Source organism: Podarcis muralis, chromosome 10 (genome assembly GCF_964188315.1).
Source record: "Podarcis muralis chromosome 10, rPodMur119.hap1.1, whole genome shotgun sequence".
NCBI lineage: Eukaryota > Metazoa > Chordata > Lepidosauria > Squamata > Lacertidae > Podarcis > Podarcis muralis.
In genome coordinates, this window is record NC_135664.1 from 58,439,589 (window position 1) to 58,467,049 (window position 27,461).

Below are 27,461 nucleotides of genomic sequence, written 5' to 3' on the forward strand. Positions count from 1 at the left end.
TGTGTTTTCTGGCCATCAGGAAGGGGCTGATGGATATGTGCTGGTCCCTGCATGAAATTGTTGTCAGGAGAATGCACTGGTATTTTTATTGGTACCATGTATCAAGATTCTTACCACTACCACCACTTTTTAAAAATCTCTGTTGCCTGTTCCCTGTACTATCCTTCAGGTTGCTCATTTTTTTTACTTAGATGTGCGTTTGTGTTCCAGTTTCTCTCACACTACATGGCTGAATCTTGCTGCATCACAAGTATAGTTTCCTTTGCATGTTACACAGTTACAATCTTATTACTATTAACTCTGCATTCCTTCCTCTCACCTGGGCAGAGGATTCTTCCTCCTTCCTCTTCCCTGCATGTGGATGAGCCCCACTCCCATCTTATTTAGTAGTTTTTTTGGGGGGGGGGACTGCTGCGTCTTTCACCACCTTGGCTAGTTTTATCCGCTTGTTTGTATTTCACAATGCAGTCGCACCTTGCTCAGTTGCTCTAACCAATTATGATGTTTTGAATTCTTGTCTAATCTGGCTTGGATTCAGGGAGGCCAGTTTTATCCCAAAGAATCAGGGGTCCAGTTAAGTTGCCAGTACCTATGACTTTGCTTCTGACAGCAAGTTCTTGAGCAGTGGGAATGGATTGTCAGTTTTTAGATTTGAGTCTTGTGCAGTGGGAACTCTTGGGTTCCCTCTTTGACTTCTTTTAAAGCTTTGATTCCATTATTTTGACAGTCCCAGGAGCAAGTCGGGTGGAATTAATGTGCTACCTTCTACTGGTCTAATTGGTGTTTCCTAAGCTGTTTTGCACTCCTTCCTTGTGTTGAAATAGGAAGGCCTTTTCAGTGGACTTGAATTGTACTTCAGGCTTTCCCAGATGCACTTCTTGTGTACAGTCTTGAGCAATGCAATGGGCTCATTGGCTTCTATACATTGGAGACAGTGTCCTATCTCAGTGGTCATGGTGCTTGTTTCATAGCACATGTGGGGTTCTCAACACTCTTAAACTCTTGCATTTAGGTTGCTGCTTCCTGAATAACCATTTTGGACAAGCAAAAACAACTCTTTCACACCATTCCACTACAGATTTGCTATAGAATGGCCATCACAGCAGAAACTTGGATGCTTTGGATTTCCCTTCATTCTTAGAATTTGATCCTACCAGGTGCCATATTCTAAATTGAAACAGTTCCTTGCATTTCTCTTTGCAGAGCTGTATAAAATTCTGTATGGTGTGAAACCCAAATGTGCAGGTTCTCCTGGAAGCTGCCATCTGAGTTGGAAGCACCAGGTGATGGTTTGCCGCTTCCTTTTGGCACTGTTGTGCTTGGACAGTAAGCCAGCAGGTTCAGGTACATTCATGAAGATGGAAGTACCTGCCAGTAATACAATGTCTCGTTCCGATAACGAGTCCCTGGGGCTTCTTAGTTTCCCTCTGCAGAGCAGAGCAGCTGTCCGTGCTGAGTGAGTGGGCAGAGTTGGCAGTAGCATTAGCTTGATATAATAGGTGCTTGTTGACAATGTAGAGGAACCCATTAATCATGGACCTGTCATTGATACCAAAAGCTAGTTCATTCCCCAGTGGAAAATGGCAACGTTGCAGACCACCCACTGATCTGGAAAATAACACACAATTACATGATTAACCTAATAGGAGTGAAACTGCTAGCTGAGCCCTAAATCCCTTCCTCTTCATTATGTCCTGGTACTGAAATGTAGAATTCATGTGCATGGCTTTTTAAACTCTTGCTTTCTCCTATTTTTCCATTGTAGCTATAGTTTTGATGGCCTTCAGGAACTATCATACAGTCAGGTTTAAATGACAGCCATTGCTTTGCTCTTCTAGGGACCAGCAGTACAAACACTGTTGCGGGTACAGTGAACAGCCAGGCACCTCAGTCTCAGCCTCCTGCCTCTAGTCGAAAAGGGACCTTTACGGATGACCTGCACAAGCTAGTAGACAACTGGGCTCGCGATGCCATGAGCCTCTCTGGCAAGAAAGGAGGCAAGGGGCATGGCAATTATGAGGTAAGTACTTGCTTGGGGCATTTTATCTGGTCGTAGGCACTCGGCCAACTTACAAATCATTCATGGAAGAATCTGACACATTTCTGAGGGAGAAGCCTCTAAGGACTGTTTTAACATTGTTTGGCAATTCTGAAATAACCTCTTCGGTTGGGTTTTGTTTTTAGGGCCCAGGAATGGCAAGGAAGTTCTCTGCACCAGGTCAGCTCTGCATCTCGATGACGTCCTCCCTTGGTGCTACACCCATCTCTGCTGCGTCAGCTACCTCCCTAGGTCACTTCACAAAGGCCATGTGCCCCCCTCAGCCATACGGTTTCCCAGCAGTGCCCTTTGTAGCTCCCTGGAGCGGGACAGGTGGTCCAGCACCGCAGCCTTTAGGCCAGTTCCAGCCTGTAGGTGCCACCTCATTGCAAAGCTTCAACATCAGCAACTTGCAGAAATCCATCAGCAACCCCCCTGGCTCTAATCTGCGGACCACTTAATGAGACCCAGGCATGCTGCTGGGTAGACTTGAGGGGGGAGATCAGGCCCTGAATCAACCACTAGGCTGCAGTGAACTGGCTATTAGCGCCCAAAGGGGGGGGGGTGAACTTCCTCCTCTAACCATTGCTCTCTGCTCTCCGTAAGAAAAGCCCTCCATTTTGAATATGGGGAGAAGAGTGATCAGGATCTTCCACGATGGGACATGCTTCCTCTCGTCTGTGGCAAGTGTGTAAAGATGAAAGCTACCACACAAGCCAAGGGCTTCGTGCTGTAAAATTCATTTGGCTTAAGATGCTGAATCTACATGGGTTGAGAGGGGAGAATTGTTGTTAGTTTTCGCATGAATCTTTAGTATGCCATTTGTCTTGCTCTGAGGAATTAAGCCGGGGGTGGGGGGAGCTGTCCATTATTTCCATGTCTCTTCCTTCCGTCAGACCATCACACCGAAGTTCCTGAGCTGATGGGGCACACAAGTGGACTTGCAGAACAGCCCGTGCTTTGACATAGGTCATTACTGCTTTAAGTAAAAGATATTAACAGCTTTGACTGCAGCATTAGAGCAATTTAAATTGTTTAGAAGACAAATTTTTTAAAAAGTTCCCTGCGGACATGTACTTACCATCAGTTTTGATGTGGAAACACTGTGATATATAAATGTTGTTGGACAACAGTAGTTTAAAAAAAAAATGAGTGGCATATAGAGGGTTAAACAGTTAAAAAGGAAAAAAAATGGGGGAAAAGCTAGCTATATCCTGATACTTATTGGAGACACTTTAACTTTTTTTCCTTTGTATTTTCATTGTATTAGATAAATGTGAATGTATAATTGTATAAATTAATGTACTTGAATACTTGTCTGTTCTCCCAGTATGCTTGCTGGATATTTTAGTGCCTTGGACTTTTATTGCTTCTACAGTTAGCATCACCTTCCCAGCAGACTTTCGCCAGGCAGAGGGAGGTTATTTGGATATAGTCACTGGAATACCAAAGGCATAACACATTGGATGCTTATACTGTAATAGTGTCGAGAGTAGGTGTTGGAGGGGGAGCTATTGCAGCTTTTGTGTCGGAAGAGTAAAGCTATGGAGTGGTGGGGGAAACTGATGTGGCTGATGCAGCAGCAGCAGTGAGGGATTTATGCGGAGGTGCCGAAGAGAATGAACACAGTGACCAGAGTAGAAGCTGGGTTGTTGAGAATAAGGGAAGTGGGGGAAAAGAGGGACATCTTTGAAGGGGTAAGCACCTACGGGTGGGTTGACTTTTAAGCTATAAAGGTTTTTTAGTAAGGGTAATGTATGTCAAGGGATTGGAGCGATCACTCTGGAGAGGGAGGGTGTTTGCTGGGATTTGCTCCCCCCCTGCCCTGCCTGTCAATCCAATCCTGAAAGGCCAGGAACACATTTTCCTGGTGCAGCATCCATTGCTAAGGATGGATACACTTGAAACAGCCAGCATCAAAAACAACTTTTTCTTTCTATGTCTAAAGGACTTAAAACTGGTACCAGGACTGTAACTAACTGTGTTGCCTTTTAGTAGGTGTGCTATATCTCCTACTCGCCTTCCTCTTTCTAACTCAAAATACTGGTTTCCCCGATCAAATGAAATAACTGCAACCAACTAGTATTACTTTGCATTGCAGCAGCAGGCTGTGAAGTCAAAGTACTTCTGCTTTGGACTTGGGAGCAGCTTTACTGCTTGGTCTGGAAGTCTGTTTTCTCTTTCCCCAACCCCCGGAAGTCCTCTAAAGTTAGCAAGGACATTTGTTCTTTCTGTATGTCTTTCACTCTTTCCTCAAACATATGCACAAGTCTTTCTTTCTTTTCTTCCCTTCGCCTCAAGTTGAAGTTTACAGTGGTTTTGTCAGGCAGAGGTAGGATTTGGACCCGGTGACTGAAAACAAAAGACGCAAGTCTAGGTGGCTGGGATTCAACAACTTTTCAGAATTAAAAAAAAGCCCTCACAGGTGAGATGGGAAATTCAAGGTGAGGTTGATGTGCAGAAAGCAGGAAGGAGCAATGGATGAAAAGATGCCACCAAATGTTAGAAGATCTAGTCAGCTGAGTGTTGCACAAGGATAGTATTTTGGTTTAATATGTTTGAGGTCGAGTTTTCACTTAGTTATGCAAGTACTGGTTTTATTTACCATTGATTTCCCTCCTGTGGATGAAATAACTGAGGTCTAGAGGAATTAACTAATGCTACTGAACTGTTAAATTATTTTGTGTTATTACACTTTGAATACCTTTTTCCACAAGATCTGTTTCTGAATTACAGATGTTTTCTTTACATTATTTAACAATGTACACTGTAAAAAAATAAAATAAAATGAATTCAAACCTTGGGCTTCCCTGGCCGTAGTTAATGGTATGTTTTGCACTAAATCCAGGCATTGCGCTTCCTGTATGATTGCGCTTTGTGCTGCAGTTTGTTACCTTCTTTGTAGATATTTAATGAAATCATTCAAATAAACCAAACCTGCTTTTGTTGAGCTGTGGTTTTTCATTTTCAAATGGCCTTGGTTCCTCCTGTGCCCGAAGCTTAACAATTGTTAGTGAGCTCTTGTTACTCCCACTAGCATTATTGTTAACAGTCATTTGAGTTTGAAGGACTGCAGGTGCCTTCAAACAAATATTTAAATAATACTTGAAAATTTATTATTTGGTTTCTGAGACTTATACTTTTTGAAAAGATCTTTCCACAGATAACACTTCCATAATAGAAATCTAAAATGGGCAATTTGGTAGTAATCAATTTACACTGTGAGGTCGTGCCAGTAAACCACCCAAGATTGTTGATGTTGACCTATTAAGTGTTTTGTTGGCCTTGCTTCATTAAATTTAAATAATTTGCTTTTACCAAAACACACTGCAGAAAAAATGATAGTCCTAATTACCCAGAGAAGTCCTCCAGCCACATATATAACTTATAAACTGTATATGCCAAAATACAGCATCTTTCCTTTACTCTTGACTGGTTCTAAGTAGGAAGATTCAACCTAGGAAACAACCATTTTGCACAGTGATTCCAGTCGTGGCCCACACAAGCGCCAGCAGAACATTCATAGGCCACCCCATTCCGGGTCCAAAAGGACCCAGGCGTTAGCGGTCACACATCAATTGGATGCATGCAAAATGGCCGTCGCCTGTATATCAATTCCGAACTTCTTTAGTAAGCTTTGTGTCCAACTATTAGCCTCCAACATTTTTCTTTATTTGAAAGAGAACAAGGGAAATATGATAAAACTGTATGTGTGGCTGGCTCCAGTCTTCATACAGTGGGACATCAAATCTCACAGCTTTTCTGAATGAAAAGCTTTAATTTAACCACTTTAATAAGCAGGATTCACATTGCATAATTAGCACACTGGCATCCTAGCCTTAAAAAACTTTTCATTCCACAAAAGTAAATTATTATTACTGTTACACGAAACTTGTTTCAGAGTACATTTTTAAAATGCTGCTACATTCCTTCAGGTTTGGTTCTATTTTTTTCCTTAGGAAAGGGCAAATAGTACAAAAATAGTTTGCCTTGCTTTACAAGATGCAGCCTTGTTAAAATGGATTCCTTCCTATTACAATAAAGGGAGTTAAGAATAAAGCAATGTTTTGTATTTTGATATGGAGTTACATCTGTTAATCTTAACAGAGAAAAATACTGATATTCTTTTCTGAAGATACAGTTGATGGAAAGCAATGTTTAAAACTTTCAAATTCTGAAAAATCATGAGCACAACTTTTTTCCTGTTTAGTGCTTGATATAGTGAGGTCTGAAGAATATTCTCCATTCTGAAACTTCCGAGTGCAAATTGCGTTCTGAAACCTGAACAGATAAAGCACCACAGTCAAGTCATTCATCTTCTGCTATGCAGGCTCCAGCCTTCTCTTCTTCATCCCTTGGCTCCTCCTGTATGGGCTGCATTCAGCTAAAAAAGAAAACAATTGTATGTAGGAGAACTTTCTTTACAAGTCTCTTACACAACTGAGATATTACCTACTTTTGTCCTCTCTCTTCAAGAGACCATTTCTCCGAACAGTTTGCAAAGCCTGAACTTAGAACTGCATCTTAAAACACCTTTACTTCGACGCAAGTTGCCGAAATCTTGGAGGAGGCTTTGAGACCGAAAGCACCAAAAAAGTAGCAAGAAATCTTTCACCGCTCGTTGCGGGCACTGCAAGATTCAGAGGTAGCGTAGATGATTTGCAATTTGAGTGTGCTAAGCTAAAATAGATATACATGCTTGCCCCATTGTTGACAAACCACCACCCTATATCACCCAGTTTCTGCTGCTGTCTACATTTGCTTCTCCACCTCTTAAACTTACCTGATATGTGAGGTCGAGGGCTAGTAGAGGGATGCTGCAGTGCAGGTTTTGCACAGGGCCTCTGGTTATTTATTTTTTGTGGCGTTCTGCTGCGTGTCATCACGTCATACTGCCCACAAGGTGTGCCTGGGTGTTGGGCTGGCCCAGCTGCCGTGCTGTGATTGGTAACACTAAGGTCCGTGGCCTCCAGAGGTAAGTCCCAAAGCTCAGGGTCATCTGGAAGAAATGGAACATTATCAGTGAAGGGTCAGCTGCTGACCATTCCGTTCCACGTCTTGACTGCCACTGGATTAAAACTGTAACGGGGTGGAACTAGACATTGTGTCAGCAAACACGAAATCCCAAGCTTGGGTTTTGCAATGACATAGGAACACACCGGGAGTGCTTGCTTCTTCTGTGCCCACTGATTTTGCCTTACAAAGGGCCTCCACCCATTTCTCCTCTCAGATGGAGGAAGGAGAATCTAGAAAAAGGATGCACATTTCTTTTTCATGTGTCCTGCACTAACTGTTGCCTGAAATGCTGCAAGAATGTGAACCAACCTGAGGCATTAAGTTACAGCAAGACTTACTAAAACGCACACTGTGGGGGGCTGTTTTTGGAAGCTGTAGTTCTCATAGAATGTGGCTACCAGTTGCTCATGGGAGCCAACGGATCAGAGCATGTAACACTGACTTTATCAGCTGGACTGGTTCCTACTGCATTTGGGGAGCTAATGTTTAAAGCTGTAAATGACTTGGGACCAGATAGTAAGATAAACTGCAGAGGCTCTTCCTGCAGATCTGCTGGTAAGGACTTCCAAGTCTGGTGGGCACAAGAGATGGGGGTTTTCCAGTGGCAAACCAGTCACCATGGATCTCCTCCCCAGAGGTGGTGCCTTTTGTTTTCTGCTTTTGAACAGGTTTTAAGGACTTGGCTGTTGTAACTGAACAATCATAGAATCAGAGTTGGAAAGGACCACAAGGGTCATCTAGTCCAACCCCTGACAATGCAGGAATCTTTTGCCCAACATGGGACTCGAATCCATGACCCTGAGATTCGTATTTGTGACCCATGGTATAAAATACCTAAAAGAACCAACAACCCTTACCCACCTGCAAGGAACTCCTCTTCCACAGCTGGTTCCAGCTGTGCTGAAGTGCTGTGCTTAATAGCAGGAAGAGCACATGCTTCTGGACAAGATAAAAGAGAAGCTTAATGTTACAGAGATTAGTGGAAGAGTACATGTTTCTCTGGATTTAGACTACTTGCATAGAAATAATGCATAAGCTGTCTTCCTAGGCTGGTGGGGGGTGGGGGAGAGACAGGATAGTGGTAGTTTGGGCTTTATTGATAATGGAACAAATAATATTCTTCACAAGAGCTGTCCCACATCATAGGGACAAAAAAGGACTTGCCTAAATGACCCAGCATGAATAAGCTATTAATTTCCATTTCGTCCAAGGAATGCCAACTTATCTGAATTTGGCTCAATATGGAGAAAGATGGTTATTTCAACTATTAATAACAACAGATAGGTGGTGTTATTAATATGCTCTAACCTAGCCTGGACCCAGACTGATATACCAGCTGCTCTCCCCATCTCCATCACAAATCTGACTGCTGCACTGTTCTGCCATCTTAGTTGGGGCTTACGGATGAATTGGGCTTACAAACACCAACATTAAAGCAAGTCCCTAATCTGACAATCACCTTATTAATGGGTTTTTATTAATATTGCTACTTTTATAGGTTGAGTCAAGGCACTATTTTTCAAAAATATATTAGGTCTGCCTGCTGATTATATAATTTTTTGTTGATTTGAGTTAACTGATGGATTAAATAATTATATCTACATTTTATGAAACCTACAATAATAGGTGCCTTTTTCACAATGCTAGATGAAGTGAGACATAACTACTTAACAAACAAAAGTTGACACCAGCATTGGAAGGAAATATCTTCTTTAACACATTCAGCAACATGGGACAGAAAAGTTTCTGCTGCCATTTATTTTGCCAGGAAAATTAAATCTCTAAAAATGCAGCACTGCATAAAAATTAATGAATGGATAAAAAACCAGTCAAATGAGATAGCTTCAAAAATGTAAAAAAAAACCCTCAGATGCTAGTCAAAGCAGCTGCAGCAGCAGATTAAAGTTTGGGTTAAGCCCTCATTTTGACCTCTTTAAAGAGAGTCATATCCAGGGAAAACACACTTGTTTAACATCTCACTTTCAACTCTTACATTGACACAGTTAACACAGCTGGAAATAATTGGCCCTGTTACTTTGGCACTTCATTGCCCATTCTGAGCTTCTTTGCAGTGCAGCGGATACAGGTTCTAACTAGCATTTTACCTTGACCTCTAGGTTCACAAGCTGGAGTAGTTGACTGGATTTGCTGTTTCTTCTGCATCTGCTGTCTGAACTGCTGCTGAAGTTGTTTCTGCCGCAACTTCCGGTGGTATGTTGCATCACACAGCGAGACCTCACTACCAGAGAATACAGGAAGAGGGAATGTTACCACTAAATTCCCCATTTCATAACCATACTTGCTCAGAGTAGACAATATAACCAGGGTGGGGGGTGGGGGCTGGGGGATGACACTTTAGCATATATGGCAATAGCCCAGCGCTGTGTAACTACATTCATTGGACAGTAGTACCTCGGGTTACATACGCTTCAGGTTACAGACTCTGCTAACCCAGATATAGTACCTCAGGTTGAGAACTTTGCTTCAGAATGAGAACAGAAATTGTGCTCTGGCAGTGCGGCAGCAGCAGGAGGCCCCATTAGCTAAAGTGGTGCTTCAGGTTAAGAACAGTTTCAGGTTAAGATCAGACCTCTGGAACGAATTAAGTACTTAACCAGAGGTACCACTATAATTTGCATAATTTATTCAACTACAGATCTTCCCTTGCCTCAGATTTCCTATTCTGTCTACTTACATGCATCCAGTGGTCCATAAAGGAAGGCGGCTTTATCCTACAAGATTTGGCCTAAGGTTATACTAGGAGGTACTTCTCACAAACCAGTCTTTATCCTGCCATCTCAGTGAATGAACACTAGTTTATAGTGGGTGGGATTACCAAAGTCTTTTTTGCCCCAACCAGCCAGCCACTCTCTTTTTTCATTGCTTTTATTTATTTTTGCCAAGCGAGTAAAGCTGAATAGGCACAAGTTAAATGTGCATAAGTTGCGGGCTTACTGTATAAGCTTACGTATCTAGTGTATTAGATCTCCAACCTGCTTTGCTGATCTTGTTCAGAAGTACTCAAAGAAGACTCTAACTGCTCAGTTTTGACAGGAGTCGCTGTAGAAAACTGCTGGTGGTCTTCACTTGTCTTCTTCAAGCAGCTATTGTATCTTGCCTTTTCTATAGCAGGCTCAAAATCCTGTCTTTTAGCATTGCTCAAATCAAAATCTGGAGGCATCTAGTAATAGGAATAAAACAAACAGCCTTTCAATAGCTACAAAACTTCAGAATGTAATGGAAACATTTCACAGACTCATCTGTCATGTTGCCCAGGAGACAAATTGCTTTCCTGGAACACTTTGCCTGTTCACAACCAAGTTTCAGCCTGGTGCTGTGAACTCAACCAATGTGGTTATTTCTCTAACTTAGTGGAGATTTGTCATGTTTAGTAATCAACACCAACTCTGTCAACATGTACTTTGTGGATCAGAACAAAAAAAATTAATCAGCTTTGTTTCCTTGCAATTCTCTGTGATGTTGATTCCCCCCCCCCCTCTTAAAGCAACCTAGGTGTTATTTTAAAACAGAAGTAGAAAGAACAAATGAAGAAAACTGCAGATTAACAGCCTGGGAGCCCTGTAGAAATCAGTAAACACGACAATTTCAGCCTATCTGCAGCTTTCAATCCAGCACAGCCAAGAGCATACTCTGCCCTTTTGACGGAATGCCAATTTAGGTGACACACACTATGGGCTGCAGTCAGCAAGGAATACTGTAGATGTGTGACGGATGGGTCGACCAGAATGCAGCAGCTTAAATGATGGTTCACTGGGGTGGGGTGGTTGTAGAAGAGCCCAGTTAGTAATGATGACTGGAGATGAAGCTGTTTTGAGGCAAGAGAAGATAAGGACCCTTTTCTGAAAAAAGGATATAACATCTAAGATAGACTTAATTGAATGGTTTAGAGAGCAATCTAAACCAGTAAGGCTTTATAGACTGGTAGGGCTACTACTGCATCAGCAAACATCTTGGGCACATGCAACTGATCCAAGCCCCCTCTATGCCCAGCCCAAATGGGGCTCGGATTCATTCGTTGGCCATTCGTCCTTGTGAAAACAGGCTTAAGGGCATCTATCCTTAGAAAAATGCATTTTGGCATTTCACTATTAAAAATAACGAATCCCTGGGAATCTGCTCAGAAAATAATGTAACAATGCTGCAAGACAAGCTAGTTACTTTAGAAAGAGATCACTGGTGCAATAAGAATTACAAGAAGATGGGAGGTGGACTGTCCCATATAAAAAAGAACAACATAGTAAGCTCTGATTTTCAATGTTCATTGGAAGGTACTATAATTTTCTGCTTGCTCCTGAACAGCTCTGACTGGAAAGTGAAAACACACACACACACGAAAAATTATTGAGTGTTTTGAAGCAGAAAAAGTGTAAGCAAAGAAACACACTGTAGAGATATGGTGCATCAGAAAATAACCATAAGAATTTTCAACTGGAATATCCAGGCAATGAAATTACCTATTCAAGAAGAATGTACTGTTGCATGGCAGAATAAAGAATGGAGCCTTTCTTGTCTGTATTATCTATACTCAAAGCAGAATTCTAGTTTTTGGAAGTCCCAAGTAACACACCTGGCGAGGAAGCTTATTCACTGATCGCAAGTAGTCTTTGTCCAGGATGCAATTCCCAAGAGCATTACCAAAGCACCTGAGAAAGGACAAGAGTTAGTCATCTTTTAGAACAGTTCCCCTTTTTCATTGCTTTCGAGCTAGCAAAATGTCTTCTGTTGATTGCCACTTACTTCAGTGCCCTCTTCAGTCCATCTGTAACAGCTTCCTTCCTTGCTTTTTCTAGGGACAAGGCCTTAGACTTCAAGCCTTCACTTACTCCATAGCCAACATCTTCATGGTATGAGCCGTCCTGCAATTTAAGAATACGCAAGAAAAACAAAATGGCCATTTGGGTTTGACTATAATCATCCTAATGAACCTTGCTTTGTGGCAAAAAGCAGCTTAAGCAGGCACTGTAGTACATTCAGTTTTTCTGGAGTCTACAGGGGACTCAAGTGTCAATCAAGCCTGAAATATTATGCTAGTTCAAAGTATTCCAATCTTCTGCCAAATACATCCTAAAAAATGGAAACCAACAGCATCTGGATACATGCATTGCAGTTTAAGACTTGTCACTGTTTAAAAGCAAATGCGTAAGTCAGGATTTTTTCCTACAGTATTTTATTTCATCTTAAAAAAACAGGTGTGTGTTTTGACCAGTAACGGGTCTAATAAATAAGCATTTTTGATCGACAGGAAGTAACACCAACAGCCATATTGTTATGTACCTTTTGCATACTGTTCACTTTACTTTCATGGCTCTCAAGAACCAGCACCACCAACATATCTCCCGACCCCATTTACCTTAAGTTGGACTTTCACAAAGGCACAGACCCCCACATAGAATTTGCCATTATTGAGATCCACAAAATCTGTGAAGTGCAGAAACAAAAAACAAAAACATTTAGTCTAACATAGGGAGCCAGATGATTGGTCGGCCTATCATTACTGTGCACTGGTAGCTAGGCAGTCATAAAAAGATGTAGGAGAAAATATAAGGAATTTAGAATATGGTCACAACACTATTGGCATGGATGCAAATGTTTGTCAAAGAAATTAACTAGAAAGGATACAGAGATATTTCCCAAGCAGAATGTTGGTTTCTGAACTAGAGGCTTCTGAGGATAATGTTCAGATAAAAGAGTATATAGACCTGAAAATTACCCTTAAGACATTACTGCATTATTGACCTTAGTGAACTGTGGGAATGCTGTGGACCCCATTTATTTTTATTTCAGCAAAGCATTTGACAAAGATGTTTTATTAGCAGACTTGTTGAATGTGTACTGATAAATAATGCTGGATTCAGAGCTGGTTGGAAGCCATACTCAGAAGGGTGTTCATCAATGGGTTCTCATTAAACTGGATGAATGAATTTAGTGAGGTGATGTAAGGCTCTGGGACTCTTCAACATTTGATCAGTGATTTAAATGAAGGTGTGGAGGGAATGCTAACCTATTTGCAGAAGACACAAAGCTGAGATAGATCACTAATGCCTTAGCAAACAGGAGTAAAATTCAGAATGAACTTGCTAGCTTTGGCCTAGCTCCCCATTCTTACAATATGAAATTCAACAGAGGCAAATGCTAAATCCTGCATTTGGGGGAGGTGGGGGAAACAAAAAAACCCAAATGGACAGAGAGTCACATTGAGTCAGCAGTGTGACGCAGCTGCAGAAAATAGTAATGCAGTTTTAGGCTGCCTTAATCAAGTCATAACGTTTCCCATCAGCTTTTAAAAATATTTTTAAATCAAACAATTTCATTAGTAGTAATATTCTATGAGGAATTTCAGCTTCTGATAATCTGAATCACATTCAAGATGACAGAATCAGCTTCCCTAGGAACTGGTCTTTATTTTGTAAATCTCTATGACTCTATCCTCTTGACGAACTGAATATGTGCTGAGAATCGATAATTAAACATTTGTAGGTTCAGAGTGGACAGTGGAAGACAGAAGTGCCTGGCGTGCTCTGGTCCATGGGGTCACGAAGAGTCGGACACGACTAAACGACTAAACAACAACAACAAAGGTTCAGAGTATTCTCCAGGATATTTTATTTTTTTAATGCACAGAATGCTACCAATTTTTAGGAGGGGGTTAAGGTTTTGTATGTGATGGAATGAAAAAGTGAGATATTCATTAGCAAAGTAGGTAAGAGTAATGTCAGGGATCACAATAGGTATCAAAATATGAATGTGCAGACTGGATCTTTTTCCGAAATACTTTTTACAGGAAAATCTATCCATACAGAAAGCAAGGATATAATGAAGTATAACTTATAGCTTATAGTATTGTGCTTTCGCTCCCTTTTTGCCTTTCTGACAGCTCTGTAGTTTTTGTTACCTAATATCATTTCAGGTCCTTAAGGTGATCTAGGTGAGGTTTTTGAGATGGGGGTTCTATTCTTCCAGTTGTTGTTACTGAGCTGAAAGACTTAAGTGTCTCCCCTCTGCCTTTTCCGTTCAACCTCCTGTTGCTAGGCCACAAACACAACAGATCTTTTGAGGATGAGACAGCTGCAGCCATAATTTTGGGAGACGTTTCTGTACAGGATTGCAGTTTTCAGCTAATTTTATTTATTTTTTTAATGAAAACTGTTAACTGCTAGGGCAAGGATGCTTTTTTCTATATGTATTCACTGTGTAACTGACAATACACTGAATTATGAAATTTAGGGGGAAACCACTTTAATATGTTGTCAAGGTTACCCTATGCCAACTCATGCTGTGCCCCCCAACTGCCATGGAAAATTCTGCTTCCAGGTGGCATGTGAGAAGCTCCTTTTCTCAAGATCTGGAAACTCATAATCATATTGTGTTGCGTCTAGCAGAGGTGCTCTGTTCATGGAAAACTCTGAATACTAGCAGAAGATTCCATGAATGAATGGGGCAGGACACAAGGTTCTCATTTATGCTTTCCATGCCACTTCCCACATAACTCTTGGAGGGGGGGGGACCCACTCCTCTAGAGCAAGTTTTTGAGGAAAGCAGGAGCCGAAGGAGGAATCGGGGGGGGGGGGATGCTTTCTTCACTTTCTATTCATGAAAGCTGCTGCTGGATCAAAAACTTCCTTAAGTGGAACAATGCCATTATTTGCGCCCGACTGCTTATTGTTTCACTCTGCTAGGATAGTCTTTTGCACAAGAACATTTTGATAACTTATAGAACCTGCAGCATGAAGCAGCTGGAAGAAGCTTAAAATTGGTTCTCACCGACATTCTGCTGAGTGACAGAATGAGCCCAGCCATTGTAGCCAAACATCTCATTGGCCAGACTGATGACTCTGTGCCCTTCAATGTAGCAAACCTGAAAGTAGAAAGAAAGGACAAAAGTGTCAAAAATCCTTCTTGGTCAGTCTTAATCTCATTAAATTATTGCAGAAGCTACATCTACTTGCAAGAGTGTTCCACATTACAGTACCAAACAGCTAACCAAAATTAAAATTAATTGTTCTGAGTTTGAGATATTAAATTGATAAGAATTTATTAAATTACATGTGAAAAGAATTCTATACTGCAGGTCTGTCCTGTACTGCACTTATTTCTTTAAATCCCTAGCCAGCAATGGGAGAGCCGCTTTGAGGAAAGGTAGTGGGCCAGCGCTGTCCACCTTCCCAAACTGGAGAGCCAGAAAGTACTATCATTAACAAATGCTGACACCTCTGTGGCCTCTGACTTGGAAGATTGCAGCATTCAGCAAGCACCAGTTGCAGATAACCCTACACCAGGTATGTCCAACAGGTTGATCGCGATTCACTGGTAGATCCCCGAGAGGTTCTGGTAGATTGTGGTTGAACACTGGGTCCCTTTCCTTAGTGTTGGTAAAATAGAATCCGGCCCCACCCCCTCCCTTTGAGCTTAGGCTTGAATTCTCAAAAACCGTGGCTTTCCTCCTACCTAAAAAGCTCAACAACTTTGACCTGAATGGGGGTAGATCATTGCCAGTTTTTAATTCTGTGAGTAGATCGCAGTCTCTTGGGAGTTCGCCACCCCTGCCCTACACTATGGTGCTCCTCCTGAGAAAGCAAGGGCATAGGAAACTGCTGCCCAAAAGGATTCAGGGAAATATGCACTACCAACAGGCAATGGGTAATTTTCAATATCAAGTAAATAAAAACTGTGTACACACTTTTGTACCTTCTGTCCTCCTCCAGCTTGCCGGCTACTGATGTATTCTGGGCCCAATCTCTGTCGCAGGGCAGCCTGGACAGCCTGGTACTCATCTGCTGTATACTGACACTTAAGCAAACCACACACACAATCATGAAAAGATCTAGCATATTCGTAACTAATTTCTCCTCCTTTCTTGCAACTGATTTAGTTCAATCAGTCCCATCCCCCATAAGAATTCTTAATCTAGTTATACTCTGAAAGCTACAGTGGTGCCTCGCAAGACGAAATTAATGCGTTCCGCGAGTCTCTTCGTCTTGCCGTTTCGTCTTGCGAAGCAAGCCCATAGGGAAATTCGTCTTGCGGAACAACTCAAAAAATGGAAAACTCTTTCGTCTAGCGAGTTTTTTGTCTTGCGAGGCATTAGTCTTGCGGGGCACCACTGTATATCCAAAAGGAAATATTGTACCTCACAGGGTAGCTCCTTCATTATGATAATACCATGAATTGTTTAAAATGGTAACTACTCTGTTGCATGAGTTCCCCCCAGTTCCCCTCTGAGCGCTCTTAAGTATAATTCAGCCAAATCAGAAAGAAATCTCAGCTGGTATATATTTTCCCAACACTTGTCACCAAACACCAACTGAATTAAATAGTAAATAATAACTCTTGCGTTGTAGTGTGAGCTAAACAACAGCAAAAAGAGTGCAAAGAAATATTAAGAGTATCGCAACAGATTTTCAGCTACTCTCTAGGGAAATGGTTTTTATACAAAAACAAATCTGCTTTCTGCTCTAAAAAGGAGTACTTATTACATTCAAAACACATTGGGATCTTTTCATAAAGATGGCTTTGTACCATATTTTGGATTTGATCCATGTTTCTTCTGCCTATGTAGAGCTTAAACCAACTACAGTTTCCCCAAGTTTGGACGTAACAGGGAACTGTGGTTTATTTAAAAGAAGCATCTAACCCCTTCTCCATGCCCAGGGTAGGAAGCATAATAAACCAAGGTTTGTGCAGATTCACTCACATACTTTGAAGCCATGGTTTCCCATTATGTCTCAACTGGGCCATTATCCATAGTAGATTTTGCATTGAAGCCCCACCAGAAAATCTCACACAAATCTGAAGGTGATGGTAAACTGACCTGTCCAAACCACATACTGGAGTTAGCATTGCTGCTGCTGATTCCATTTCTTGTCAGTTCTGTTCCAGACATTCCTAAAAGAAAGTAATACGAACGTCGATATATATGATCAAAATAGAAAGTTATTTACCAATTTTTTAATAATCAAGACCATATAGTTTGTAATAATCATATTACGTTAAAGCTATGGTTTTCCCAGTAGTGATGTACGGAAGTGAGAGCTGGACCATAAAGAAGGCTGATCGCCGAAGAATTGATGCTTTTGAATTAGGTGCTGGAGGAGACTCTTGAGAGTCCCATGGACTGCAAGAAGATCAAACCTAGCCATTCTTAAGGAAATCAGCCCTGAGTGCTCACTGGAAGGACAGATCCTGAAGCTGAGGCTTCAATACTTTGGCCACCTCATGAGAAGAGAAGACTCCCTGGAAAAGACCCTGATGTTGGGAAAGATGGAGGGCAACAAGGAGAAGGGGACGACAGAGGACGAGATGGTTGGACTCATGGAACTTTGGAGTGTCAGGCATAGCCCTACTGGCTTTAGCCCAAACGTAGCAGAGTTTTCCTGCACAGCGAAGAAGCTAGTTGCGGCAGTAATGACAAGTCAGCTAGACTCAGAATAACTATTTACAGGATTTATTAAAAGGAGAAAATAAAACCAGCAGAGTTTCTGCATACAAATCAAAGCAAAATAAACCCTCTCTTTCTCTCTCTCAAAACCATACACAGCACTTCTACTCCTAACAACACCTCACATCAAACTGAGCTAGCAATCCCTTGATAACAGAGTTGAGTGCTGGTCGTTAACCAATCAGAGTAAGTAGTTTCTAGGTCAAGCAGACCTGGGCTTTCTGCCAAGAGTAAATTGACACCAGCTTGAGTTAATTGTGCGAAGCTAGAATCTGCAAGTTTCCCACGAGAACCAATTAACAGAAACTGAACACCCCCTCACAGATTCTGCTGAACAATTAACACCAAATACACCTATGTAGGAGATCATTTTTCCAGCAAACCTAAACCCTTGCACATTCGCTTGTTCTTTATCTTTGCCAATGGTTTAGTTAACACATCTGCTACATTTTCTTCACTTGGTACATAAGTACAGGTGATTATATTGTCTTGTACACAGCAACGTACATTTTGGTATTTTACAGAGATATGTTTGGAACGCGATTTGAAACCCTCTGTTTTACTTAATGTTATACAAGCTTGATTATCAATGTAAACTTGTACTGGTTCTCCACAATTTACGTTTAAATCTGTTAACAAATGCTTGAAATAAATCACCTCGTTGCACAATTCACTCAATGCGGCGTACTCTGATTCCGTTGATGACACACTTACAACGTCTTGCTTGCGTGACCGCCAGCTGATTAAAGCTCCACCGACCATTATGACTAGTCCTGTGACAGATTTTCTATCCGGCAAATTTCCCCAGTCACTATCACAGTAGCAACTCAACATTTCATCCTCTGAAGAATTTAATTGTAACATATAGCCAATTGTCTGTTTGAGATACCTCAGAACTTGTTTTACCCCTTTCCAGGCATTTAGTGTGGGTTTTGAGACCAATCTACTTAATATGCCTACTGCATAGCTAATATCAGGTCTGGACCACTGTGCTATATACAATAAACTTCCAATTACAGAGTGATATACATCAGGATGTTCAAATTCAGGACTCTCATCTACATGAAGTGTTTTTATGAAACCTGGATCCATAGGCACCGCTGCCCCTTTGCAATCCTGCATTCTGTATGTAGTCAGTAGTTGTTTAACTTTGTTCTGCTGACTAATTAGACAGCTGCCATCTTGGGCCCAGCACACTTCCAACCCTAGATATGTCCTAACCGGGCCTAAGTCTCGTCATAATCTTTTCCAGGCCTCTGAGAGTATCCTTGAGCCACTAAACGAGCTTTGTATTTGTACTCTCCTGTCACCAGAGGTTTAAGTTTGTACACCCACCTGCAGCCTACAATCTTTGCCCCCTCAGGCGCTGCTACTGGTGTAAAAACCTTGTGCTCATTCAGAGAGGACATCTCTTCCTCCATTGCCTGTTTCCAGCGCTCTGCCTCCTCTTTTGGTAACTTTAACACCTCCTGAAAACTCTTGGGTTCTGCACTTACACTAAACACATTTGCAGTATCTGGAGAAAAACGCACTGGAGGCACTCCTTTGTTTTGTCTTTTAGATCTTCTGGGAGAAAATTTTTCTTCTGACCCACTTTCCTCCTCAGAACTACGACCTCTCTTTTGTTGCTTAGCAACTGGTCTTTGGCTAACTCCACTTTCTTGAGAGCTCTTATCTGAACTTTCCTCCCCCTCAGACTCTGATTCTCTGTGTCTACTTTCAGAGTCATGAAGCTCCTGGGAAGGTTCAAACCAAACCTCAGTATTGGCATGTAGTCTCTCCCAGCCACTATGTTCACAAAAACTGGCATTCCTGGAGATCACAATGCCATTTGTCCCTTCAGCAAAACGGAAACCTTTTCCCAGCTCCTGGTAACCCACAAACACTAACTGTTTGGTCTTAGGATCTCCCTTCTTCCTCATTTGTTTTGGAATTAATACCCAGGCTTTTGATCCAAACACATGCAAATGGTCAATTTTGGGTTTTTTCTGAAACAATTTAAAGTACGGGGTTGTACCTATTGTTTGATGAAAGAGCCTGTTTTGGAGATAACACGCGGTGAGCATGCTCTCCCCCCAATAAGACATGGGCAAATCAGCATCGTCAAGCATGGCAAACATCATATCTTGTAAAGATCTGTTTTTTCGCTCTGCAACGCCATTCTCCTCTGGGGAAAAAACGTTCGTTTTTCTATGCCCAATGCCACGCTTTTGTAACCAATCTTTAAAGGCATTTGACATAAATTCGCCACCTCTGTCCGTCTGAATCCTTCTGAGTTTAATGGACAGAAATCTTTCCACAGATGCCACCCAGCCTTTAAACTTAGTGAACACATCACCCTTATTCTTCATGGGAAAAACCCAAGAATAACGTGTGGCGTCATCCACAATTGTTAGTGAAAAGCGCGATCCACCCCTGCTTACAGCAAATGGACCAATTACGTCCATGTGAACCAGCTGTAGCGGTGACTCACTAACTCTGTCACTTCTGGGGTAAGAGACTCTGTGGGTTTTAACCTTTTTACAAACGTTACAATCAAGGTACTTGTTACAACTCTTTAAATTACCCCCATCAGCCAATTCAGACATTTTTAGTACACTTTTCCAGCAAGCATGCCCCATTTTCCTATGCAATAAGTGCACACAGTTGTCATGTATAGCTTTGTTATTCACTGCAGGCTGAGATTTACTGACTACTGCTGCAACTTGAGATCCTGCTTTAAGCCAAAACAAGCCTCCCTCTGACTTAGCAGTGCCTAAAATCTCACCAGCCTTCTTAATAATGCAACTGTCTCCTTCAAAATGCACTTTAAACCCAGCTTTTAGCAAACAATCTACAGACATCAGATTGCTCCTTAATGACGGCACACAAAGTACATTTTGCAGGCATTCACGAAGACAAGGAACAAAAACTGCACCCCCCGAAATCACTTCGGAAGTACTTCCGTCTGCTAGAGCCACCTGGCTGCGCTGTGCTGAGTTCTTGGAAACAAACAATTCATCTGAATTCACAATGTGGCGAGATGCTCCCGAATCGACCACCCAGACCGCTTGTTTCTCATCAGCAATCTTGACCTCGCCGGTCACCAGCTGAGCCGACTGTTTTCGTTTGAAGAATTTCCTTTTACGCTGCTGCTGCTGCTGATCTCGTCTCTGCTCCTGCACCGGCAACTGAGACTTGACCAACTCCGGACATTGTCGTTTTAGATGCGCTGAAGACCCACATCGGAAACAACGCCTAACAGCAAACGCTGACTCCTCACCGGTACGCTGCTCTTGCTTCACCTCTGGCACGGCATGAGAACTCCTTCGAAACCGCCCGCCTGTAGAAGCCTCTGCAGCCAACGACCTTTCTTGCCTCTTCTGCCATTCTTCAATCAAACGCCCAGTAACGTAACTGACTGATAAATCATGCTCCTGCATGCCTTCTAGAGACAAAACTAAATTATCCCAGCTTTCCGGGAGAGAACTCAAAATAATAGCCACCTTCTCCTGCTGGTCTAACGCACAGTCTCTTTCCTGTAGCGCAACAAACTTTAACTGTAAACTGTGTAGGTGTTCCTGCATTGTAACCCCAGGCTGTAACATTGCCTTGTACAATGCCTTGCGAATGAACAGCTTGGAAACCGCTGTCTCACGCACATGGAGTTCTTTAAGTGCTTGCCACACACCTCTAGCTGTCTTGATTCCCCTCACATACGGCAACTGGGAATCTTCCAGCCCCAAGACAATTGTGGCCCTTGCTCTTTGGTCGTTATCGAGGTCTTCATCATCAGGCTTCGCAGGAAACTTACTCACCACTTGCCAGAGACGATCCCTCTGCAGCACTGCCTGCATGCGTTCTGACCACAGCAAGTAATTGGAGTCATTCAGACGCTCAAAAGCCATCTGAACTGGTTGTGAGGCCCTCTTGAGAGCGATGTCCCTGGAACCCGGAACCAGCTACTCACGACCACCGAGAGAGAAAACAGGAACCACAGCACCCAGCACTCACACGCTGCAGCTGTTGTCCTTGTGTCCGCTGCGTCACCAGCTCACCACGGTCAGGAACCAGCCAGAGTCCATCTGCTGCACCAGCAGGAACAACAACTTCTGGAACTACTGGAACCAACGCCGTTGATGCTGACACCACCGCAACTCAGGCTGGCAGCACAATGCCCATAACCTCATGGAACTTTGGAGTGTCAGGCATAGCCCTACTGGCTTTAGCCCAAACGTAGCAGAGTTTTCCTGCACAGCGAAGAAGCTAGTTGCGGCAGTAATGACAAGTCAGCTAGACTCAGAATAACTATTTACAGGATTTATTAAAAGGAGAAAATAAAACCAGCAGAGTTTCTGCATACAAATCAAAGCAAAATAAACCCTCTCTTTCTCTCTCTCAAAACCATACACAGCACTTCTACTCCTAACAACACCTCACATCAAACTGAGCTAGCAATCCCTTGATAACAGAGTTGAGTGCTGGTCGTTAACCAATCAGAGTAAGTAGTTTCTAGGTCAAGCAGACCTGGGCTTTCTGCCAAGAGTAAATTGACACCAGCTTGAGTTAATTGTGCGAAGCTAGAATCTGCAAGTTTCCCACGAGAACCAATTAACAGAAACTGAACATGGACAGTGTTCTCGAAGCTACCAGCCTGAGTTTGACCAAACTGCAGGAGGCAGTGGAAAACAGTAGTGCCTGGCATGCTCTGGTCCATGGGGTCACGAAGAGTCGGACACGACTAAACGACTAAACAACAACAACAACCCCATTGTGAGTAGGCAGGACAGGATACTCAGTAGAAGAAGAACAAGAGTTTGGATTTGATATCCTGCCTTTCACTCCCTTTAAGGAGTCTCAAAGCAGCTAACATTCCCCTTTCCCTTCCTCCCCCACAACAAACACTCTGTGAGGTGAGTGGGGCTGAGAGACTTCAAAGAAGTGTGACTGGCCCAAGGTCACCCCGCAGCTGCATGTGGAGGAGCTGAGACGCAAACCCGGTTCACCAGATTACGAGACTACCGCTCTTAACCACTACACCACACTGGCTCTCAGTAGCAGGAGTATCAAACAGGTTTTGCTCTTACACCCCCCAAATGTTCTTTATGTGTCTAAATAGGAGTAAGGAGTAAATGACAGCTATTCACTTCTACATGAGATGTGAATATAAGAATGTATATGTAAGAGCATATATAAAGGGATAAATACACTCAGGGATACCCTTGAAACCTGTCTTTCTGTCTTGTTGCCATCCCATCTTAGATCCTGTCCCTCTTCTCAGCTCCAACCCCTATGCAGCTCTGCATCCTCTGCTGCTCAGCAATTTCTGATGTTTAGCTGTGGGGGATCTTGGAAAGTCTGTAACCTCATATGCCTGCACTGCTCAGCAGGAAATAATTGTGCAGTGAGGGAAGAGTGGCATGGTTAGAGTTCAGCTCACGACAGTTAGAAAACTCTCTTCCTCCATCAGCAGCTTGCTGTGTTTTCACACTGAGCACAGAGAGAACTCCCTTTCAGTGGCTATCAAGGCAGAATTATCCCGAATTTGTGTGAACTGGAGGTAAAAAGTGTGTAAATGTGTTGATTTCTGTGGATGTACGAGTGTGGATCTGTGTGGCTTTGGCTCTGCACTCCAATGGAAGGTTATCCATGAAGGAATGCAGTCTTTTGATTGAAAACAGTCAAAACCTCTGGGCGTGCGTGTGTGTGTGTGTGTGTGTGTGTGTGTCTGTAACAGGCATATATGCTCAAGTTTCCAAGAATCAGCAAAGGTTACCTGCTTTAAACATGGAAAGACTCAAGGTACAAGACTATAAGAAAGAAGACTGTCTGCTTTGTATAGATAAAGGAATTGGTTTAGTTATTGATACTGAAGAAATGGGGAAACACCATTTTTGCACCACTTAGAAAATGTACTTTCTGTGCCATTTAGTAATGCCTAACTACTAGTTTTTAAAATTGCCTGAAGTAACCCAATTGTACAGGTATTAAAACAGATACCATTCGTGGAAGTGAGAATGTAAAGAAAAGCCCATATATTGAAGTAATTAACGTATTTTTAGAACATTATCACACAAAACCTAGTGATTTTCTTGTAGCTCATCAATGAAACTGAGTTGGAAGATTCAGAACAGACAAAAGGAAGTACTTCACAGCGCACAAAAGCCATTGATGGCCACCAACCTGGATGGTTTTAAAAGCGGATTAAAAATGTTAATTGATAAAGCTATCAACTTGTAACTTGTGTGCATTTAACTTGTGTGCATTCAGCTTTCCATGCTTGGTAAAAAGATTTTTTTTTAATTAAAAAGGGGGCAGCCATTCAGGAAAAAAAGCTTTGGCAATCCCATCCACAACTGAACCCAAAATGTTTTGAGTATATGCAATTTGGCTTGGAATGTAACCCCCGTGTAAATCAACAGTCACCTGTAATTTGGCCCATTCATTCAATTAGTGGCAAAAGAGGTTGATGACACACCACTTTAAATTGTAAATGGCTGAGATCCTGGCCTGTCATGCTTCACTTCCATCTCAAAGCAGCCCTATGGGAAAACTGCTGATGAGGACCTATGGGTTACAAAATACAGTAGTGCCTCGCAAGACGAAAAGAATCCGTTCCGCGATTCTCTTCGTCTAGCGGTTTTTTCGTCTTGCGAAGCAACCCCATTAGCGGCTAAGCGGATTAGCGCTATTAGCGATTTAGTGGCTTAGCGGCTATTAAAGGCTTAGCGGCTAAGCTGTTAAAAGGCTATTAACGGCTTAGCGGCTTTGAAAAAGGGGGGGGAAGCGGGGGGGGGAATGGCGAGAAGCAAGCCCATAGGGAAATTCGTCTTGCGAAGCGCCTCCGAAACGGAAAACCCTTTCGTCTAGCGGGTTTTTCGTCTTGCGAGGCATTCGTCTTGCGGGGCACCACTGTATTAAACAAACTGCAGAGGTAACCAGTGAGCTTCCAGCTTCAATTCAATATGCTGACACAATCACAGCTTGCTTTGTGGAGTAACTATCCCCATGAATCCCTATGTTGGCTGTAATCATTAGATCAAGCCTTACTCATATTCCCACTACAGCAAGTGAAACAATCGGCAACAATGAGGAGTTTCTCTGCAACCACCGACAAGATTGGAAGAAATCCCAAAGATAGATCAAAACTATGTGCTGGCATACTGAACATGTTTTATTATTTTATTTAAAATAAGTAGTGCACCTTTTCCCAAGGTGCCTTGCAATCAAAGTAAAGTCAAACACAATGCTTATCTATGGGTTGGCAGCTAAGATTAATATGATGACCTGGGGGTTTAAGATTTTATTGGTAGGCTGTGGAAATTTTCCATGAGGCCTACCAAATCTGAATTGTTGTTATACTTCTATATTACGTTGCTTTAGATGTTTTTATTCTTATGCAAAATGCTTTCATTATAAGAAAAATAGGTATACAATTGTGTTAAATAAATATATTCTGCAATAAGAAAAATTTAGCTGAGGATTTCCTATTGATGGGAATTTAAAAGCTCCTTGAATAATCACTTGGGTCATTTCCCAGAACTGACTAATAAAAGCTGTTGGCTGAAAATTTATGATGGAGCGCAGTATCTTTACACTCGCATTTCCTGTAGTCATTATTTCAGAAGTCACCAGTCTAACGGGAAACATGGTACTCTTTAAGGCAGAAGCCATCAGTTATATTACTTATGGGATAACCATAGCATTATTTTAAACAAAGGCAGTGTTGAAGCCATTAACTGAAAAGCTGTGTTCTCTTTTCCCCATAGCTCATGACTTGGTTCACTTCTGCCACTTGCAGTGCTTTTCTAATCTTTGGCTGTAGGTTTGGCTAATGCGGGTGAATCTTTTGCATGATAAGGTATGAGACTAACAGAACAATTGAAACTCTCAGTCCACTGTGGTTCACCATCTTCCACCTCCACCCCACTGCTGGCAGAGAAGTCACCCTGTTGAGAACTGTTCCAATGTCCCTGCCCCCAAAAAAACAATATGCATAAGCCATCACCCACAACCAAGGGTGCCAACTTGAATAAAATATGGGGGGCAGGTAAGCCCCACCCCACATAACTGATCACAAGACATTGCGAACACACACCATTTGAATGGCAATGGCTATCAACTTGGGGGGGGGCTAGACCCCTCAAATATTTTGTTGGGGGAAGTGTCAAAGGGACCTCAGCCCCTAGGAGTTGGCTCCTATGCCCATGACATCTCCAGCAGAGGTAGCCAGCAGAAAACCATGAAATGTGAGGGCAATGGGCCAGATGCAGACCTCTTCGCTGCATCAGTCTGGGAGTGACAAAAACCACTCATACATCAACTCATCTCACACTCATTGCCGAGCATGCTCAGATAACATATCCGGTATTCTGTCTAACCACTGCTAAAAGGAGTTAAACAAGGTAAAGGGACCCCTGACCATTAGGTCCAGTAGTGGCCGACTCTGGGGTTGAAGCTCATCTCGCTTTATTGGCCAAGGGAGCTGGCGTACAGCTTCCGGGTCGTGGCCAGCATGACTATGCCACTTCTGGTGAACCAGAGCAGCGCACGGAAACGCCGGAGTTAAACAAACCAAGTAATAATATACTACCATAAACTTAAGTAGTAGGAATACTACAGACTAGCTATGAGAATAATCAAGATTACATAATTCCCTCTTGGGAGGCTTCAGCTAAATACTGTACATAGTTGTTGGCATCTGTCTGTCTGGAGAGACAATGGAGTGTGCCTCCAGGGGTGAAGTCAAACCACTGCATTATGCATGAATACATAGCTGAGATAATTTCATAATGGTTGCAACCATATATAACTCTGGACATTCTCCCTACCACAAACCTACTTTTAAATTAGAGAGTTATATTCCTTATAGATCTGGGTTTTTAACATTGATTTATTTGGTTGAGTTGCATATATTTGTTAGTCATTGCTGCAAACTTCGCTAGAGGGGAGGAACTTTAATTATAATTATGCTTAATTGTTTTTTAAATGATTTCCCTCCCCCAATGTTTTTAGCTGTTCCTATTTTATCTGCAAGCCGCTTTGAGTCCTTGTCAGGGTGGGGGGAAGGCGGGTTGTAAATAAATATATATATTTTTTTAAAAACGTATTTGCACTGACTTGCAGAGCAGGCTTACCTCTTAAGCCCCCTACCCCAGAAACTCGCCGCGGAGCCGAATATTAATCGACCCCACCCTCAAAGAGGCCACATTTCCCGGGGCCCCGTGAGACGATTTTCCTCTCGGAAACACCAACGAAGGTTCGCCCTGATCAACGCGGCTTTACCATTTCGGGCGTCTAAGACAGAAAGAAGGCACGAGAGAGAGCCTCTTACGGGGGGCCGGGAAGGGCAAAGGCGCGCATTGAAGGAGTCGGGGAGACCTAACACACACCCCTTTTGTGTCAACTTGGTGACTTCCGCTCTCCAGTTACCTGCACGTAAACGGCGGGCAACGGCAGCCACCGCAAAATCTCCTCCCAGCACCAAATCTTCAGTCAGGGACGCCGCTACGGCAAGCGAACGAAGGCAAAATTCCCGCCCGCGGCGGGCGCGCTTGCGCAATACCTCGCCCTGAGCCCGTGGAAGGAGCCTCTATGTAGCGCGCCCGCGCGAGTCAGAATTGGAGCGGCCCCGCCAGCGGTGTGTGGCGGCAGCGAGGAGGGGGGACAGGGGGGCAGACCAGGAATCTGGGACGTGTCTGGGAAGAGGCGGCGTGGATTGGCGAGGGGAGGCGGGAACGATATTCGGCAGGCGAACGCCTATTGGCCAGGGGGAGGGACCGCCGCGCGACTAACGCGATTGGCTTCCGAAGGGCTGGCAGGGAAGGTGGGCGGGGACACGAAGCGCTACGGAGAGCGGAGGGGCCAAGAAGAGGGTCGTGAGCGGGTGAGCTTGTGGTGGTTGGCGGGCGGAGGGAGGGGGGGGCGAGTGGGAAGGCTTGTAAGCGGAGCATGCTGGGTGTAGTACGAGTG

General features: G+C 42.9%; 3 protein-coding genes across 27 annotated transcripts in view; 2 read left to right on the forward strand and 1 right to left on the reverse strand.

Annotated features, from left to right (window-relative positions):
• WNK1 (WNK lysine deficient protein kinase 1) overlaps window positions 1-4,988 on the forward strand; it is a 110,044-nt gene extending 105,056 nt beyond the window's left edge. For all 23 annotated transcript variants that reach the window (XM_077935137.1, XM_077935135.1, XM_077935134.1 and 20 more), the window contains 2 exons: window positions 1,839-2,020; window positions 2,185-4,988. In XM_077935137.1, coding sequence (XP_077791263.1) covers window positions 1,839-2,020; window positions 2,185-2,499 — 497 coding nt within the window. In that variant the 3' untranslated portion in view covers window positions 2,500-4,988. The remainder of the gene's footprint in view (window positions 1-1,838; window positions 2,021-2,184) is intronic.
• Window positions 4,989-5,688: 700 nt separating this feature from the next.
• On the reverse strand, window positions 5,689-27,327 carry RAD52 (RAD52 DNA repair protein). 3 transcript variants are annotated; one of them, XM_028746644.2, is made up of 12 exons: window positions 26,922-27,300; window positions 16,884-16,957; window positions 15,761-15,862; window positions 14,837-14,930; window positions 12,426-12,493; window positions 11,813-11,931; window positions 11,643-11,718; window positions 10,048-10,235; window positions 9,160-9,293; window positions 7,916-7,993; window positions 6,822-7,037; window positions 5,689-6,422 (listed from the first exon to the last, which is right to left on the reverse strand). In XM_028746644.2, the coding sequence occupies exons 2-12, from the start codon at window positions 16,953-16,955 to the stop codon at window positions 6,361-6,363; spliced, it is 1,209 nt and encodes a 402-aa protein (XP_028602477.2). In that variant the 5' UTR covers window positions 16,956-16,957; window positions 26,922-27,300; the 3' UTR covers window positions 5,689-6,360. The 3 variants fall into 3 exon arrangements, with proteins under 3 accessions (XP_028602477.2, XP_077791293.1, XP_077791292.1); XM_077935166.1 differs by lacking the exon at window positions 5,689-6,422 and having other exon boundaries at window positions 6,469-7,037; window positions 26,922-27,327; XM_077935167.1 differs by lacking the exons at window positions 16,884-16,957; window positions 26,922-27,300 and having other exon boundaries at window positions 15,753-15,862.
• The window catches only part of ERC1 (ELKS/RAB6-interacting/CAST family member 1), a 153,079-nt gene continuing 152,915 nt past the window's right edge, over window positions 27,298-27,461 (forward strand). Inside the window, exon 1 of the mRNA XM_077935148.1 lies at window positions 27,298-27,375. The gene's annotated coding sequence lies outside the window, so the exon portion shown is untranslated. The remainder of the gene's footprint in view (window positions 27,376-27,461) is intronic.

Coding starts and splice junctions, on each gene's coding strand:
- RAD52 (XM_077935166.1), bottom strand. CDS start 16,955: ATGTCTGGAACAGAACTGACAAGAAATGGAATCAGCAGCAGCAATGCT. Junction 12,494..14,836: donor TGTCACTCAGCAGAATGTCG/GTGAGAACCAAT, acceptor TGCACTTCACAG/ATTTTGTGGATCTCAATAAT. Junction 10,236..11,642: donor TGAATAAGCTTCCTCGCCAG/GTGTGTTACTTG, acceptor TCCTATTACTAG/ATGCCTCCAGATTTTGATTT.